Below are 19,033 nucleotides of genomic sequence, written 5' to 3' on the forward strand. Positions count from 1 at the left end.
TTCTGCAGAGCAGGCACCAGTTGACCTAGAACCCATTTCCCTTATAGAATTCAGGGGGTCTATGAATTTGGGTTGGGGAAAAATGACATCTTTATTTTTGCTAACATAAAATGAGATGTAGCATTTCCTTCAATTACAAACGTGCTCAACAACCACAGCCATATTAGTGAACCTGAGACTTGTCACCAATAGAAATCACAGATGTTTTCATATCACTTATTGTGTTGTAGATATCATGAAATATTTGTGTTCATCACGACTTTGGAATTAATGATAGAAATTAGACTCACTGCTGGACTCTGTTCCTAAATGCACAAAGAGGTACATATATTACTACAATTTTACATATTTTTGTTTTGATAATTGTACTTCAATGTAATTGTTTTCTTTTGTAATCTTATATAGCTTATTTTATACATTTGGTTTAAAAAAATATTTATTTATTTGGCTGTGCTGGGTCTTAGTTGAGGCACGCCGGATCTTCGTTGCTGCGTGCAGGGCTCTTAGTCGCAGCGTGCGAGCTCTTAGTTGCCACGTGTGGGATCTAGTTCCCTGACCAGGGATCGAAGCCGGGCCCCCTCCGTTGGGAGCGTGGAGTCTTAACCACTGGACCATCAGGGAAGTCCCTTATTTTATACATTTGAAAGTATTATTCTGGGAAGGGGTCCAGGGGTCTTACCAGACTGCTAAGCGCTCTGTCCCTGGAGCTCTGCTCTGGACACTACCCTGTGGAATAGCCCACCACCTTCTACCACCCCCATGCTCTCCACACCTTTATACAAGCCTTTACGGGGGCTCCATAGAAACGTGGGCAAATGTTTCAGATAATGTGATAAAGGAGTATTTCAGCATGGTCAAAACTATTTAAAAATATTTGTTCTAGTTCTTGTATGTGGACAAGAACTGGAAAATAATTAACAAAAATGAAACTGTTTAGGACTTCCCTGGTGGCGCAGTGGTTAAGAATCCTCCTGCCAATGCAGGGGACAGGGGGTCGAGCCCTGGTCCGGGAAGATCCCACATGCCGCGGAGCAACTAAGCCCATGCGCCACAACTACTGAGCCTCCGCTCTAGAGCCCGCGAGCCACAACTACTGAGCCTGCGCCCTAGAGCCTGCGAGCCACAACTACTGAGCCTGCGTGCTCCTAGAGCCCGTGCTCCACAACAAGAGAAACCACTGCAATGAGAAGCCCGCGCACCGCAACGAAGAGTAGCCCCCACTCGCCGCAGCTAGAGAAAGCCCACGCGCAGCAGCAAAGACCAAACACAGCCAAAATAAATAAATTTATAAAAAAAGAAACTTTATTTTTAAAGTGTTGCTACATTATCTTTTCAATATTAGTTTTAAAAAAGCATTTCTATTCTCTTTTTCACTTAAGCAATATACCTTCATTGTTGAAGAGTTTAAAAATATTGAGGAGTTAAAAAGGATAAATGTTCACTCTTCCTTAACCAGTTAAAAAAAAGCATGCTGCATTTTATGTAGATTTTTAAATATAATGTAGAGCTTTATATTCTGACATGGAAAGATTTCTATCATATGTTAAATGGAAAAGCAAGAACTGTACATAAAAGAGAATTTCTTTTTTTTTTCTTTTTTTAAGGATGTGTAGATACATATGATGATGCCTAGGAGGCCATACATCAAACAAGCGTTGGTGTTAACAGTTTGATTATGTGTTAATATTAGTCAATACCGATTTTGTTAAAGGAAAGGAAATCCTTCAAGGAAAAACATAGTGTTGATGCTAGGATTAGCAGCTTCAGGGTGTCCTGGGCATATCCTGTGGCAGCCTATAGAGGTGGCTCCAAGCATCAGATGTCTGGTGCCTGGGAGGGGCCCGCTAGGCACCCCCATGGAGCCCTCGGGGCCTGGGCTTCAGCTTTGCAGGCCCGAAGGTGCTATTTGGGTTTCTACACCCAGAAATTATTTGTCTCTGGGGAAATGATTAAATTCACAAGAGGTAAATGGATAAACCAGAATTCAAATATTCTGAATTAGGATGATAACACCTTCCTTTCAGGGTGCAGGTGAAATGAAACTAGAGGATGTACTCAAAGCTCTTAGCTGAGGGCACGTGGGAAACCCTCAGTAAAAGGGAGCCATTGTTATTATGAAGCTTCCCAAGAAGATTTACCTATAGGGGAGGTTAAGCTGGTCAGTAACAAAGAGGGCTTCCCCTGTGCCAAGAACACTGCTAAGGGCTTTGAGTACATCCTCTCATTTCATCTTCATACACCCTGCAAGACAGGTATTATTATTCCCATTTTACAGATGAGGGATTGGGGCATAAAGTGGTTAAGAAACTAAACTGTGATAAAGCCAAGATTTGAATCCCACTCTGCTGTCTTAGCCAGCATTACCTTTGAGGATAGCTTGGTGAGCATGAGCTTGGAGCATGTGTGTTACCTAGATGGTCTTAATGGCAGTATCATGCAGCTGTGAGTGCCAGGTATCTCCATGCCTACTAGCCAGATGTGGCTTTGGGTGGGTCACTTAACAGCTCTGTGCCTCAGTTTCCTCATCTTTAGAATGGGGATACTATTAGTGCCTACCTCCTAAGGTTGTCATAGGATTAAATGCTTTTAAGTGGTGACTGGCACTTAGTAAGTATCCACTTAACGTTAACCATTGATTTGACTGTGCTTGTGGTTGTTACCTGCCTCCAGAACTGATCTCCAAGTTGTGGATCTGGACACCCTGTCCCCCGTATCATACTGAAGATATAAACTGACTCTCTGAGCAAACCTTCCTGGGTGCCTTGTATAGATTATGCCAGTTCTGAGCACATTCTTTCTTTAACCCGCGCTCCGTAAGATATAAACAGTTTAAGTGTCCTCAGTTATACCCACAATTAAGTTGGTTCTCTCTGAAGTCACTCCCCCACCCTCAGATTATTTTGATTTTGGGTGTTCACAAATTCTCTTGGAACTTTTTAAAATTTATCTTTTAAAAGCAGTTTTAGGTTCAGAGCAAAACTAAGAGGAAAGTACAGAGAATCCCTATATGTTCCCTGCCCCCGCACTTGCACAGCCTACCCCATTATCAATAACCCCCACAGGAGGGGTACTTTTGTTACTAGTGATATATACATTGATATATCATAATCACCCAGAGTCCATAGTTTACATTATGGTTCACACTTGGTGGTATACATTCTATGGACTTGGACAAATGTATGATGGCATGTATCCACCATTATAGTATCATACAGAGTATTTTCACTGCCCTAAAAATCCTCTGTGCTCTGCCTTTTCACACCTCCCCCCTTCTTGGAACATCTTAAAGATGGCAACTCTTATTCCTAAAACTGGATCCAATCCTTTTTCATTCTCAGAGTGTGACTGTCAGCCCATTAAATTGAGCGCACATCCTTTTGCCATCTCAGGGTCCTAGTTCATCCATTCCCCAGGGGGGCTCTGAGGCCTCATGAAAAATAAAGGTGTGAATTGTGCATACATTGGGTTGGACCCATCAATATGGGTGTGTAATTTTTGGCAGTAACCACTCAGAGCTTAGTCCTTCCGGGCTCCAGGCAGGGGCTGGGACTGGTGAAACTGAGGAAACGCTGTGCCTGGATAGCTAGAACCAGGCTCTTTGGCTTCCACAAGGGCCTGTCCTTGGATACCGGACTCCAAGGAGCACAGCTGTCCCGGCGTGTCTGCAGCAGGACTGAGATATTCAGCTGAGTGTGGTCTCCTACAGGCTTGTTGGAGCTTGAATGGGCTGGGGAATTGTCCTTTCCCTCAGCTGGACCTCACTGCAGGCCCTGGAGGGCTTGAGGCTGTGCCGTTTTCATTCCTGACCATTATTCCAAGACAATAGATTTCTTGTCAGCAACAGAAATTCTTTATTATTGAAAGACATGCTGCTGACAAGAATGTTTCCATGAAAGCCTTCCCTTCCACCTCTGACCTCCCAAACAAAGGACACAGCCCACGCCCTCTCACTACATCCTCAGGGTATACCCAGGCCACCAACCCCCCCCCACCTCCGTCACCATTTTGGCCATATCCAAGTCCCACTCGTACTGTTATTTCCTTAACATTTTGCTTTAAATGTGCTCCCTTTTTTCTTAAGTAAATTAATTTTTCCAAGAACTTTATATCAGAAATATCTGTGAGACTTAGAGAACAAACTTATGGTTACCAGAGGGGAAGGGAGGGGAGGAGGGATAGTTAAGGAGTTTGGGATTGACATGTACACACTGCTATATTTAAAATGGATAACCAACAAAGACTTACTGTATAGCCCAGGGAATTCTGCTCAATATTCTGTAACAACCTAATTGGGAAAAGAATAGATACATGTGTATGTATAACTGAATCACTTTGCTGTACACCTGAAACTAACACAACATTGTTAATCCATTGTACTCCAATATAAAATGAAAAGTAAAAAAAAAATTTTTTAAAGAAATATCTGTGAAATTGCAGATTTAAGGAGCTGCGTTTTTCTTAATATACATTTAAATAAATACATAAGTATTAAACATTTAAAAATTTTCCTGTGGATCACCTAAAACCAACCCTCCCAACTCTGCCCCAGGAAACCCTGGCAAGGTCTTTGAACTCTTCAGGAGACCCTCCCAGGTCACCTGTGTTGTCACTGTCGACTTCCCTCCCTAAGACCCCTCAATCTGTGCCCTCATGGGCAGGTGCGGCAGGAAGGAATGGGTCTGTTCCACTTGGAGGCCCCACCCTGGGAGTGGTGAGTTCCATGGCGAGGTGCCCTCGTCCACTCAAACTTGGATTTCCTTCCTGTCTGGTAGAGAGAGACCCATTCTTTTTGTGATCAGTGATGAAAACAAACATGAGGATTCTAATCGGCTCTCCTCTCTGGGGGGTGATGAAGCCAGACAAGGCCCTGGGGAAGGGGGCATCAAAGGCAGGTGGAAGTTGGTGGCAGCTATGGAAAGAGGATGGCAGCTAGGGAGGACTGACTGACCGAAGACATTTGCCTCTTTTCACAAAGAATTTGAGGGAGAGGATGAATGTGGAAACACAAGGGCTCTGTGGGTCCTGGCTCCATCAGTTGCCAGCTATATAACCCTGTATCTTCCTGCACCTCAGTTATTCCCAGTAGAATGGGGTTGATGATATTTAGTTACACTTGTCTTTTCCGCTGTCCAGGCTGTGGCAGGAATTGAATGGAAAGTAAAGTATTGCTGCTCTGAAAACTCTTAGGGCGAGGTCCTCAACTCTGGTTGCACTTTGGAATAACCTGGGGGAGCTTTAAAACACAAGAGTAAAAACCAATTCTCTAAGACCCAAGGCAAGAGATTCTGGCATCTGTGTTTTCCAGTGTGCTTCTGGTAATTCTAATGTGCAGCCAGGATTGAGAACCACTTCCCTCGGGTTGTGCTGTCCAAATAGCTGTGCCATTTAAACTTAAATTAATTAGAATTAAGTAAAATTAAGTAAAAATTTTAATTAAGTGAAATTCCTCAGTGACACTAGCCACATTTCAAATATCCAATAACCACATGTGGCCAGTAGCTGCCATAGTGGATAGTGCAGATATAGAACATTTCCATCATCACAGAGAATTCTACTGCCTCTTAAAGCATGATCTGTGGACCAGCAGCTTCAGCATTACTGGGAGCTTGTTAGAAATACACAGTATCAGGCCCACGCCCAACCTATAGAATCAGAATCTGGATTTTAACAAAACTGAACAAAATCTCTAGGGTTTTCATGGAAGTTTGTGAAGCACTGCTCTGAAGCATACATTCTACTCATTCATTTATTCAACCAATATTTATTAAATGCCTGGCATGTGCCAGATACATTCAGGTGTTGGAGAGTGATTAGGGAAAAACATAACAATGTCTATCATTCTAGCCAGAGGAAACAGACATTAAGCAAGGAAACAAATAAGCAAACTCATTTCAGAGAGAGGTAACAGGGGAATATGCTAGAAAGGCACTATGGGGGGGAGGGCGGCTACTTTATATTGAAGGGGAGGGTCAGAGAGTGTCACTCTAAGGAGGGGACCCTTGAGTGGAACTTGAATGACATGGAGCTGGCCAAGGGAGGATGTGGCGTTAGTATGTTCTGGACAGAGATAAAAACCAAAAATGCCTTGATAGTAGGTTGCCAGATTTAGCATATAAAAATACACAATGCCCACTTAAATTTAAATTTCAGTTAAACCGTGAATAATTTTTAGTATGAGTACATCCCAAATAGTCCCTGGGACATGCTTATACTAAAAAAACAAATGTGTGGTTTTGCTGAAATTGGAATTTAACTTGCATCCTGTATTTTATGGAGGCTCTACCCGAAAGAAAGCCAAGAGGGCAGCAGAGTCGGAGGGACACGAGGAGGTGCTGTGTCACTGGGGTAGTCAGGGCGCAGGGTGCCATGAGGAGGGGTAGGACAGAGAGCAGGGCCCAAATCTTGGGCTACACAAAGACAAGTTTTAAAAAACAAAATGGTCAGTAAAGGACTGTACTAACCACTGTCGTTTCTTCCCCTCGATGACATCATTGGTTTTACCTTCCTGCAACCCTGCGGTTTCTGGGAACGGCTTCTTGGAAGATGAACAATTGTCTGGGCTGTTACACTTGGGTGGTGCCTGGGGAGACCTCGGACCATGGTTGACCTGCCTGAGCATAGCGTGCAGTATATATTGTTTGGTCTGAGCTTTTAAGTGCTCTTTCCCTGTTTGTTTGTTTAATTCCTGTGCTTTTGTATGTGATCTCCTATAAATCTCCCTCTCCTTAAGGACTGTGTTTGACAACTTCATTTCCCCCCAACTGGAGACATTTCCCCTGCTAAGGGTCAAAAAGACTAACTACCCTAAACTAAGTATTGGAGACACTCTCAGGCTCACACATGACCCAGCAGCGCATGATCGCGGCCATATTAATAGAAGAATGTGATGAGAACAGAGCTGTGCACAGAGCAGTGACATCCTCCAAGCCCGACTGTATTCCTGTCTGAAAATAAACTCCTGACCCCTTTAGCCACAAATGGGTGGAACCTCATTGTAGAAGAGGCCATGCGAGATATTCTATTCAGAGAGAAGCCTAGGCCCTGGGAAGATCATGATTTGCCAAAGGATCCCAAATTGATGATGGAACTTGGACCAGAACTCACAGCTCCTAACTCCCTGTTTGGTGCTCCTTCTACCCAAGTTAGGCTCGATGTCAGAGGATGGAGGGTGGGAGTGGGAGAATTGTGGGGGGAGATGAGAAGGGCAGCAAGACATCAGCTGAGTCTCATAAAGTTCCTTAACGCTTACAAAGCACTTCCCTACATTATTTCGTTTGAGGTAGGTATAATTTCCATTTTGCAAATGAGGAACCTGGAGCTCAGAGAGATTAAGTGACTTGTTCAAGGTCACACAGCTGTTATATGGCAGAACCAGGATTCAGACCCAGATCTTCAGGCTCCTTGGTCTGTTTCCACCATAACCTGGAAAAAATAGATAAGGAGAGAGCAACATGCTGGCCACCAGTGTTATCAGAGGTGAAGGGCAGGCAGTTGGGAGGGCAAAGTGGCCTGAGAAGTCAGGAAGGAGACTGCTTTCCTGGAGCCAGGCTGGGCACTTTCCATGCGAAAGCTCCTTCCATCATCACATCAAATTCATGAAAAGGTATCATCACCTGCACTTTACAGATGAGAAACTGAGGTTCAGAGAGTTTAGTTAAGTGGCCATCCAGCTGGTTAGTGACAGAGTTGGAACTTGAATCCACACCTATCCCACTTGAGAGCCTCAGCAGGTCCCCCCTGGGGTTTTCTGGGTCAGTGGATGAAACGACATGAGGGAGGCATGGAGAACATGCAAGGAAAAAGGACCAAGAAGGCTTTACGGGTACAATGAAGGACCCTGAGGGTGAGGGTGCTCCCCACGGCTCTCCCCTCTGCTCTGTAGGCAGATATTGTCCCAGAAGCATTAGCCAAATCCCCTCATCTTTTTATGGTCTGTAGGTTTGCTTGGGGGCTAAACTGGAACTGGGGCTCTACCTGTATTGCTCTGCCCTTAAAACTGCAGTATTCTGTCCCCCTCGCTTCTCTGGCCACCTCTCACAGGGCCTGCTTCCCTCTGAGCTGCCCCCCTCCCCCAGGACCACCAGCATTAGGCAGGAAACAGAGCTGGATTGCCTTGTTATCATGTGGGAACTTGTCCCATCTTCTCTTGACTCCCTCCCCCACCCCCAGCCTCCTAATTTTGTTTCCAAAATAATTTGAGGTTTTTTCCTAACTGAGGGTCCCTGATTGAATACTAGTGGGGAAATTCCTACCAAGTCTCCCCTATCTTTTCTAGTCAACCATCTCATTTTTTCTGAGGCTGCATCACTGACAAGGTTATCATTTTCCCCAGCACTTAATTCAGTGCCTGACTCATAGTAGGTTCACAGTAAGTCTTTCTGCCCTGAACTGACAGCACAAGGGAAAAAGAGGTGGGATTATTCTGAGGGGCCATCATTGCTAATGTTTCCCTTGTTTAGACATCTTTTGTTGCTAATGAATCTCTCAAGCCTGGTGTCTGGGACATTCCTCCGAAGCCTCCTCATTAGAGGAGTTGCTGGATGACCCTCTTGTCCTCTGGGGGAATGTTGGGAGTCGGCACATCTGTTCCAGGGCATCTGGGTTCCCATGTGGTCAGTGCAGCCCGCTGCCCACCAGCCAGCTGTCACGTTGCTTCTTCTCCTCACCTTCAGCCGGGGTCTACAATCGCTGAAAAACTGATGGAAATTTAAGTCCAATGGGACATAAAAGTACAGTGAGGAAATGTAAGCTATATTTACTCCTGGCAATAAAAGACCAACATCTGGGGCGTGTGGATGGAGGGTAGATGGGGATTATTTGTACTGTTTTTGCAAAATTTGTTTATCTGAAAATATCTCAGAATAAAATGTTAGTTAGATAGGTAAACAAAATGTTTTGCAACCAGGTTAAGTGAGATAGAACATGGAGCCAATAGAGGCAGGGAGTGGAGTAGTTAAGATGAGGGCTTTGGGGTCAGGGAGAGGTGGGTTGGTATCTTGCTTTCCCACTTAAGAACTCTCATTCCTTGAACAGGAATACTTAACAGGTTACTTAACCTCTTCAAGTTCCAGTTCCTTCATCTGGAAAATGGCAATTGTTAATGTCGACCTCCCTGGAGATTAAATGAGGTAACGCATGTACAGCATTTAGGATGATACCTGAGACTTGGTAGGAAGAGGGCAAAAAGAGAGAGAAAGGACAAAGTCCTCCCCTTATCCAGCCTCAGAGAGATTTCTCAGTCACTGCCGTTTAAGGTCCTAGATCCCACACCAGAGACCCACTGTGCGGTTGAAACCAGCCCCTGGCTTCAACCCGAAGTTGCCCATGTGCTGAAATAGGCCAGGGCTGCCTCCCATAGAATGTTTCCTGACGTTCCCAGCTGGTCACCTTAAAGGGCCAGCAGGAAGGTGCTTATAGATCCTTCTTAGCTTGTGACCTCAGGGCCACAGTCTTTCATTTGTTCATTTAACAAAACTTCATTGGGTAAGGGTGGAGGGAACCATGGACTAGATAGTGTACTTGGTGTAGTGATATAGCATGGAACAAAACTGACCTGGTCCTTGCCTTCTAGCTGCTTACATTCTAGGAACTAGCCTTTCCCTATGATTTTCTCTGGCTCCCCTCTCTTGGCAACGCCCAGCCTTGGTCATTCGTTTGGAATGCAACCCCTCCTTTACTGCCGCCTGCAGGCAACTCAGGCTTACGGGTCACAGAAGGCAGGGACGTTGACAAAAGCTGGCAGCTACTGGGCCTGACCATTCCTTGACTGCAGTCCTAGAGTATAATTCGGCCTTGGGAGCTTGGGAGGAACCAAGGGTAGCCGGTGGTGTAAAGCTAAAACTGCCTATCTGTGAGTATTTAAACTCCAATTGGCCTCCCCAACCCCATTCCATGTTCACAGTATTTTTTAAACTAGTCTCTGCCCTATACGCTCTCTTCCTTCTCTGTCTGCAGTCCCTATCAGTCTGAAAAACTTTTTCCAAACAGCTTTCCTTCTACGATCAAATATGCCCTCTGACCCCTACCATCCTACCTCACCCTCACCCTGCCTCTTGGCCTGGGGCTGTGATACCTATCCAACTCCATCAAGAGTTCATGCTTCCTAGCATCTTAGATACCGAGCAGTCACAAAATTAGTATTAGCAAACCTGGCCACCCTCCCTATGTGGCAATTTTCCCACTCATTTCTTTTATAGGAAAACTGGAGTGATAATTCAAAACACAATACAAATTGAAGGAGGAAGAATTTTACCTTTCTTACCCTCTTTCACATTCACAACTATCTCAGTAGACCTCTCACTTGTGAAAACTGTTTACCTTGAATGTTCTCAAAAATTAATTTCTATTTTTTCTCTTTAGAACATTATCTCAGTATTATTTATTGAGAACTGTGTATGTTTTACAACCTGTAGAGAAAGTCTTATATATTCTTCACAAATACGACCTACAGTATACAAAAAAATGTAACTAAACATATACTGAAGGAGGGGCTCCAGTCAGTTCTGTATGGTGAGATGCAGCTTCAGAGACTATAAGACTCAATCTCTGAAAGGTGAAGTGTGTGTGTGTGTGTGTGTGTGTGTGTGTGTGTGTGTGTGTTTCGTCAAGAAAAAAAAATTTATCAATTATTTTGTGATTTTTATATCATGAAATATGTTTCCACAAAGCCTAAAAACTTTTTTTCAAAAAGAGTCCAGGCTCTGGACTCAGAGACAGTCCAGGTCTTACTCTCCTTTCCATTATGTAATTGCTTATAGAATTGGTATAAAAATTAGAAGAGATAATTGATATAAATCGATTACCACAGTGCCTCAATAGGTGGTAGCACAGGCTGCTAGCTGTGTGCCCCCACATCTGTTCTTCTCTTTGTTTTAATAATATAACCCTGATTTTTATCTGGGCATATAGTCTCCCTTACCTAGGTACAGCCATGTGACTAGGCCAATGGGTTCTGAGCAGAAGCATTGCCTGTGATTTCTAGGAACTCTCCCTAAACAGAGACACTCTTTGTCATCCTTATGCCTGTTATTGGTCTGGACTCTAGATGTGATGACTGGTGCCCCAACTGCCGTATTGGAGCATGAGGAGGAGGGCCACACCCTGGGGATGGCATTGCAGAGAGCCAAAGAGTCCTTGATGAGCAGGGAGCTGCCATTCCAGCACTGGACTTCCTAAGGATTTCTTTTTGTAAAATATAAATTAATTTTTCTCATATTTAAAGCATTATTTTTCAAAGTGAAGCTAAACCTAACTATACTATAATTATTATTGTCATCATTATTTTATTAGTCCTAGCCCGCAATCAGTCTCTCTCACAGATCCTCTCTTTAGGCCATTAAAAACAGCCTAAATGTTATCAATAGTGCAAAGAATTTTGCCTTCGTTCTGATCTCTGTTGCCAACCCAATCACGTCTTTAATGAAGGGGTGCCTGGGTCCTCCCGGCCCCTGATGGCATGCATGGCATCACCACTGTTTTCCCTCCTTTGATTCCCTCTCTTTCTGCATTCCTGATTCTAGGTTTTCCCCACTTTCCATGGCTCTTCTTGCAGAATTCTCAACGGACTCACTGAGACTGAATCACCCTGAAAGAGGAGAAGGATTTGGACTAGGTAGAAAGGACAGGGAAGCATTCCAGGTGGGAGAAAACATAAGCAAAAGGGGAAAGCAGATGGAGCATAATTTAGGGATTAGAAGGGGAGTGGCTGAAGGTTTCTGCTGAGGGTGGTAGGAGATCAGATTGAATCGGGAAGGCCGGTGGGACCTATGGAGGGTCTTCAAGGCCCAGTAGAGGAGTTTGGACTTGATCCTGGAGGAAACAGAGAGTTACTACAAGTTACTGAGCAGGACAGTGACACAAGGCAAGTGATGTTTCCAAAGGAATTAATCTGGCTGCAGTGTGCAAAACAGATTGAAGGCAGGAAGAGCCTGGAGACGGGGGGGCCGGTATAAATCTTCCACCCGTTAATCAGTTGGTCAGACATTGTCAATGGACTTTGAAAGGCCATATGAAACAGCAAAATTAAAGTGTAATGATTTCAGTTAAGCAGAATAAGAAGTCTTAAACAAAGTCTTTCCCCAGAACTTCCCACACAGAGAAAGTAGCCAGCTTCCAAATAGCAAAAACGGGTTCAATCCTTCTGGAAAACAATTAGGCGCTATGGATCAAGAGCCTTAAGAATGTTCACATGCTTTGACCCAGTAATTCTACTTCTGGGAATGCTAGGGAAATAATCCAAACTAGAGAAAGGGGAGAAAAATGCCTGGAGATCTTCAACACAGAACACTTGATAATAGCAAATCATTAGAAACAATCTAAATGTTCAGCAATAGGGGGATGGTTTAGCAAACTATGTATGGCAAACATACATACATAATACAATACAATTGTATGTTTCTAGGAATTTATAATTTCTTCTAGGTTGTCCATTTTATTGGTGTAAAGTTGTAAAATTGTATGTAATACAATTGTATTAGCAAACAATTGTATGGCTCTTAGGCTTCCCTGGTGGCGCAGTGGTTGAGAGTCCGCCTGATGATGCAGGGGATACAGGTTCGTGCCCCGGTCTGGGAAGATCCCACATGCCACGGAGTGGCTGGGCCCGTGAGCCATGGCCGCTGAGCCTGCGCGTCTGGAGCCTGTGCTCTGCAACGGGAGAGGCCACAACAGTGAGAGGCCTGTGTACCGAAAAACAAAACAAAACAAAACAAAACAAACAACGATGGCTCTCAATTAAATGTTACCCAGGCATGAACTCCAAAGGATAAGAGGACCAGGTAGATGACACAGAAAATGCCCATGACATTAATTTGAGGAAAGCAGGATACAAAATATGAGTGTGTATCACACAACAGTTACCCCCAGTATAGAAAAAAATCAGACTGAAAAGTAATATTCTAATCACGCCCATTTGTTTCATTAAAGTGGAGGGACTGTAGATTTTGTTTCTTTTCTCTTCAAAAAAATTTTTCCCCCAGTATGCTTTTGTTATAGCTAGACCTTTAATTATAGGGAATGTCAGGAGAAGTCTTGCTTTTCTATTCATTCTGAATTGTTTGGCTTTTATAAGACTGTGTTAAATATGTATGACTTGTATTTTTTTAATAAGTGGTTTTTCAAAAAATATATATTAGTAAATGTGGGGAAACCATAAGAAGGGCTCATGTCATCACAGGCAAATACTTATATTCATCTTCTCTATGATGTGGTTTTTAAAAACTTAATAGGCTTTAGAGTGTGTGGGGGGCCTGAGTTTAAATCCTCCTTTAGCTGGATGACCATGGCTAGGTTATGTGTGAAGTAGGGAATAGCGCCTTCCTTGCAAAATTATTGGAGAAATCAGTGAGAAAATGTACAGAAATCTCTGAGCACAGTGCTTTGCATTTAGGAGACACAGAGCAACGGTGGCTGTGAATCTCGGAAGCTGTTATTTTCTCCCTTCTGTGGTCTTCTGCCTCTCGCAGGCAGGCAGCTGAGAGTTTAAGGGGTGACCTCTGAGGAGGGAGACAGGAACCCTGAGCAGTTCCCCCAGCCACCTCCTGCCTTTGTGCTGCAGCCACCCTGGCTCTTCCCCACTCTGAGCCCACTGGGCAGTCTCTTCTTTCTCTGCCTTTGCAATGCTTTTCCCTCTGCCGGGACCGCACTTTTATGATGGTGTGTAATGAACCGCTTATAGAAGACAGTTTATTTTCAAAAGGAAGTTTTTTTCTCCATATACTCAGCCAGCAAGTATTTAAGAATGGTTTTATGTTTTTCAACATTTAGGTTGGAACATAAAGTGGCCTTTGTTTGCTTAAATCATTCTGTTATAGCTCCCTTGACCCCTGGTTTTATGCAAGTCCCAGTTTACAACCCTGTTCAAAGCTGCACAGGTCCCTTTGAACGGTCACTGGGATTAGGAGAGAGACCGAGGGGGAGGAAGAAAAGGATGGCTTGGAGACCACCTAGGGCAAAGCAAATTGATGCCAAAAATGAATTTGGGGGATGCTGAATGACACCACTAATTTTCCCAACATCCTGCTTAATAAAACTTTCACACCGAGCCATATTTTCCAAGTTTCTCAAGGACTACTTAAGTGGGAACCCATTCAAAACCTTATTAAAGTCCAAGGAGATGATGTTTATTGGCTCTGCATGGACTGCTAAGCCTCCTGGTCTGTCAGGGGAGGCCTTGCTATGACTTCGGTGTCCCCAGCACACTGGGCACTGAGGCTGTGGGAGGAGAAAGAGCCTCCTTCCTTCCCCGTCCTGGATTCTGTTCTTGAACCCAGGATGCGGTCCGTCTGGGACTAGAAACACTGGATGTGACTCTTTTTTTTGGGGGGGGGCAATTAATAACCACCATTTATTGAGTTAGGTTAGGAATCCAAGATTCAAAGCCAGGGTTTGCTGGATTCCAAAGCAGCCCTATTACCATCACACTTCACTAGATGAAACTCAAGGCCACTAACATTGGGTTTTTACCTATTCACAGCATCTACTAAAATTATAAATAGGTTCTTGTCCTCAAGTCTAATAGCAAGGAGAGAATACTAAGTAGGTAGTCAAGGTTTTCATTTTAAATAAGCTTGCTACAGGTATTATCATAGAATACTGAAGGCAGGGCGATGGGATGGGATCAGTTCCCTACTGGATGTTCACCACATCCAATTAAAAATATCCAGGAAGTAACAAAACCTAAAATGTACTCCAGGGCTTCCCTGGTGGCGCAGTGGTTGAGAGTCCGCCTGCCGCTGCAGGGGACACGGGTTCGTGCCCCGGTCCGGGAGGATCCCACATGCTGCAGAGCGGCTAGGCCCGTGAGCCATGGCCGCTGAGCCTGCGCGTCCGGAGCCCGGGCTCCGCAGCGGGAGAGGCCACAGCAGTGAGAGGCCCGCGTACCGCAAAAAAAAAAGAAAAAAAGTATTCTAGTTTTTAACACTTTTCTGAGCCCTGCTGCATGAAAGGTCTAAACAACTGAGAACTAGCATGTAACTAGTTTAACAATGTATTTTTAAGTAGTAGGCTTCAAAGTTAAGTTCCTGATCCTCAAACCCAGCTACTTAATTTATGATGCAATTATGAGTAATCAACTTTTCCTGAGCGTAACTATAATGCAACAGATAACCTTTCATTTATTTATTTTAAGTCCTTTTTTCATAGGAGTTTAGAGACTATTTTCAAACTAGTACAAATATTTTATACACACTAGCCGGCAGTTTATTAACCAGTGGAATAATTGCACAACAAACTGCCTCACATCTTTCAGGAAGAAAACCCACTAAATTTGAAAAGTAAAGACGTCACCCTCTGAATTCGGACACAAAATGTGCTTTAAATATTTGTTTGGGGGAAGGGACACACACTTCTACTCAATTAAGAGAAACATTTATACAGTCTAGTTCTTCTCTTTTCTTTCCACCCATCATGCCACGAATTCATAGGGAATGGGCTCCAACAGTTCAGGCTCCTTTCCATTGGTTCTCACGAAGTGTGCTTCTCTGGGTGGTACCCAGAGAAAGGTACCCAAGTCCCTTTCTCTTTGGCTTCCTTCTTTTTCTGATCATTTTCCTTCACCCGTTTCAGGAAGTTATCTCGGCTCTTAGGGTGCTTAATATGCTCGATACGCACATGAATTCTCTTGGCAAGAATCTTGCCCTTAACTTGTTTGTTTACAATGATGCCAACAGCATGCTGGGTAACATTGTAGACTCTCCCAGTTTTGCCATGGTAACATTTGTGGGGCATTCCTTTTTGAACAGTGCCCATTCCCTTGATATCTACAATATCACCTTTCTTGTAGATTCGCATGTTTGTGACCAAAGGAACAACTCCATGTTTTCTAAAAGGCCTAGAGAACATGTAGCGGGTGTCCCTCCTCTTTCCCTTTGTGTTGGTCATTTTGGCGAATTACTGGAAGATGGTGGTTCCAGCTGAAAGTGTATGTGACTCTTGCGCCACAGATTCTGCCCCTCCAAGAAGAGGGAAGCTAAAGGGGATGGTCACAGGAGAGAACAAAGCTGGACTGGGACCGTGTTCTTTCTCCTTTGGGGCTACCACTGGCCCCTTTTGCCCCAACGCTTGCTCATAAGTCATCCGGTTTCATTTTCTAGTCTGAGTGACACTGTGATGTGAACTGACTTAGAACAAAGGCAGGGGCCCTGTCTTAGGTGCCGTTGTAGTCCCAGCACCACTCACCTATTGGATGGTCAGTGACTGTTTGATGAATAAAGGAAGGTATGCATGTGTGAACAAATGGTTAAGACTACTTTTCATTCACTCCCACTCTAAGTCTTAGCCTCCTTGGCAGATGAAAAATTATGGCTACTCATTGCTATGTGTCAAACCATCTTTCGTTATTACTGACTTTTAAAAGAATTAGGACTTTAAAAGAAAAAAACCCCTAGAACATTATTTAAGCACACAAGAACTCTGAATTCTATAGCCCTGTGGAGCAGAGCTGCCCAGTGAACTGGAGCCTCTCTGCTGACCTGTATATGGTGAGAGAGAAAAAGTCTATGTTCTTGAAATAAAGAGAGGAAAGAAGGAATGGAGGGAGTGAGGGAGGGAAAAAAGAAGGAGAGAGAGATTGAGAAATAAATTTGCGTTCTGGTCCTATGGCCCTGACTGAGCCACTCGTGGCTTTGTAACCATAAGCCTCAGTTTTCCCATCTATAAAATGGGATGTTGGACTGGATGAGTTCTCAGACTTTGTGAGGACATCAGAATCACTTGGGGCATGGGGAGAGGGGCAGTGGACACTGTTAAACATGCAGATTCCTGAGCCCCACCCCCAAAGACTCTGACTGGGGCCCTGGGAATGTGCATGGTTAACAAGCGCAGCTGCAGTTGTTTCAAGAGCTCACTTGGAGAAAACAAGACCCAACTGGCCTCAGAGAGGATGTGGCTCTGACCCCTCAAGGTGGACAGTGGAACTGGGAGGTGTACAGTATTCCTCATCCCTTGCAGAAACAGTCAACCACTCTGGGGCATGGTTTAGCTCTGGTTTAGATGGGAATGAATCATGAGGAAGTGGTGGAGGCAAAGGGAATGGTATGTTAGCATCTTAGAAACCAGCAGACTCTCTCAAGGTGGCCTTTGCCTTGGTTGTTAGGACTTGTTAAATGGGACCGGAATTAATGCAGGTGTACTGTCTCCCTGACTTTACCTACCGGGTGGAGATGGATCAGTACCTCCCATCAGCACCTCCCATACACTGCTCTTTATTGGCAGACTCAGGGAAAGAGCTCAGATCTCCTGATTCCCAGTGTAATGGTTCTCCCAATGTACATGTTGTAGGTAACTGCATATTTAGTAAACTAAAGGACTGAGGGATTATTAACAGTAAGTTTCTAAAACTTCTTACTTAGCCAGAGCAATGGTAAAGTTCCGTTATAGACTGAGATTCCTACTCTAACGAAGTTAATGATAAAAGTTCTAAAAGCCCTGGTGGTAAAGTCCATGTAATCCAGTCTTGTGGTGAGTGGGCATATGCATATAAAAAATATATTTGCATATGTGTGCTTTGGATAAAAGACTGAAAGAGATATACAAAATGGTAACAGTGATTGTAAGTAGTAGAATTATAGGTGATTTTTATTTTCTTCTTTATACTTTATGTATATTGATTATATTCATTATATTTTCCATAATGAGTCATTTTCCTTTTTTAATCAGAAAACAATGTATGCAACACATCTCTGTGTTTATGGATACTTTAGAGTTTCTAAGATGCTTTCACATATTTGTTACTGAATTTTATTCTTACTCTGTAGGAAGCACTCTGAGCAGGTATTATTTTATTATCCCTATTTGACAAAGGAGGTAATTTCCCGATGTCACACCACACAGCTTGTAAGAGATGGACTGTGACAAACACCCAGATCTCCCAGCTACTTGTAACATTTCTTTTCACTCTGAGACCCTGTGTGTGTTCTTTTTGTGTGTGAGTGACTTAGCTCTGGGGCATTGCTGGCCCCTCACACACACGCTTGCAGTCCTGCCCTCACATCCCCTCCCTATGGGTTGTCTCTGCCAGGAACCCAAAGATGGGTCTTCACCCAGGTTTCCGCCCTCACAGTGCTGGGAGCAGCCTGCTGCCCACGGCAGGGTAGACATCCACAGGTTGGTGACGTGGACTCTTTCACTCAACATGGGGCCTGTTGTGAGTGGCGCCTGGCTGCAGGGCTCCCAGTGAAAGGCCAGGAGGGAGAGAGGCAGGTGTTTCTTGCATCACCAGTGAGGTTGAGAGGCTCTTGCTGTCTGGAGGATGATCTGGGTTCGGCCCACTGCACGGCGGCTGGATGCTCGGTGGCAACCGGAAGGGAGATGGTGACACCGATGCTGTGCTGTGCTTCTCGGAGGATGCCACTCTGCCCTGCCCAGGGGCTGTAAATGGCTCTCCCGGGTGTTGCTGGGTTTCTTTCCTTTCCACAATCAGCCAACAGTCCCTGGACTACAGAACTGTGGACTGAGTCAAAGGAGGAGAGGAAGACAATGTTGGGCTAAGAGGGCGGTGTGGGAATGAGAGGGGCCCGGGCACACATCCAGACTGACGGGGTGCCCTGCGTGACCTGACTTGCCGTATGACTTCTCTATGCCTGTTCCCTTATTTTTAAAATGATGATGAGGTTCGTGATGTTAATGATACCTTCCTTGCAGGATTGTTGTAAGGTTTAAATTGATTTACTTGCTCAATAAATTACTTATTGTTGATTGTGTTCCAGATCCTGTTCTAGGTACTGGGGGTAGAGCAGCAACTGAGACAGGAAAAGGCCTGTCTTCATTTGGGGGGACGGACAATATGCAGATAAGTGTATAATGAAACTTCAGATGGTGATGAATGCGGTAAGAGAAGTAAAGCAGGTGCAAGGCACAAAGGAGTGGGGTAGGCTATTTAGGTAAGGAATTCGAGGAAGATGTCCCTGGGGAGGTGAGACCAGAGCAGAGACCAGGAAGAAGTGAGAGAGTGAACAAGACAGTGGGTGACAGTCCTGGCTGTCAAATGCGAACAGAAGGACCCTCCAGGGTGGCCATTCCTCATAGGCCTCTGGAC

General features: G+C 44.4%; 1 protein-coding gene across 1 annotated transcript; it reads right to left on the reverse strand.

Moving 5' to 3' along the window:
- Window positions 1-15,462: 15,462 nt before the first annotated feature.
- LOC116741786 (60S ribosomal protein L21-like) lies at window positions 15,463-15,912 on the reverse strand. The gene has a single exon (XM_032608845.1). The coding sequence runs from the start codon at window positions 15,877-15,879 to the stop codon at window positions 15,463-15,465; it is 417 nt and encodes a 138-aa protein (XP_032464736.1). The 5' UTR covers window positions 15,880-15,912.
- Between the last annotated feature and the right edge of the window lie 3,121 nt (window positions 15,913-19,033).

The sequence above is a fragment of the Phocoena sinus genome, chromosome 16 (assembly GCF_008692025.1).
Source record: "Phocoena sinus isolate mPhoSin1 chromosome 16, mPhoSin1.pri, whole genome shotgun sequence".
Lineage (NCBI taxonomy): Eukaryota > Metazoa > Chordata > Mammalia > Artiodactyla > Phocoenidae > Phocoena > Phocoena sinus.

Coding starts and splice junctions, on each gene's coding strand:
- LOC116741786 (XM_032608845.1), bottom strand. CDS start 15,879: ATGACCAACACAAAGGGAAAGAGGAGGGACACCCGCTACATGTTCTCT.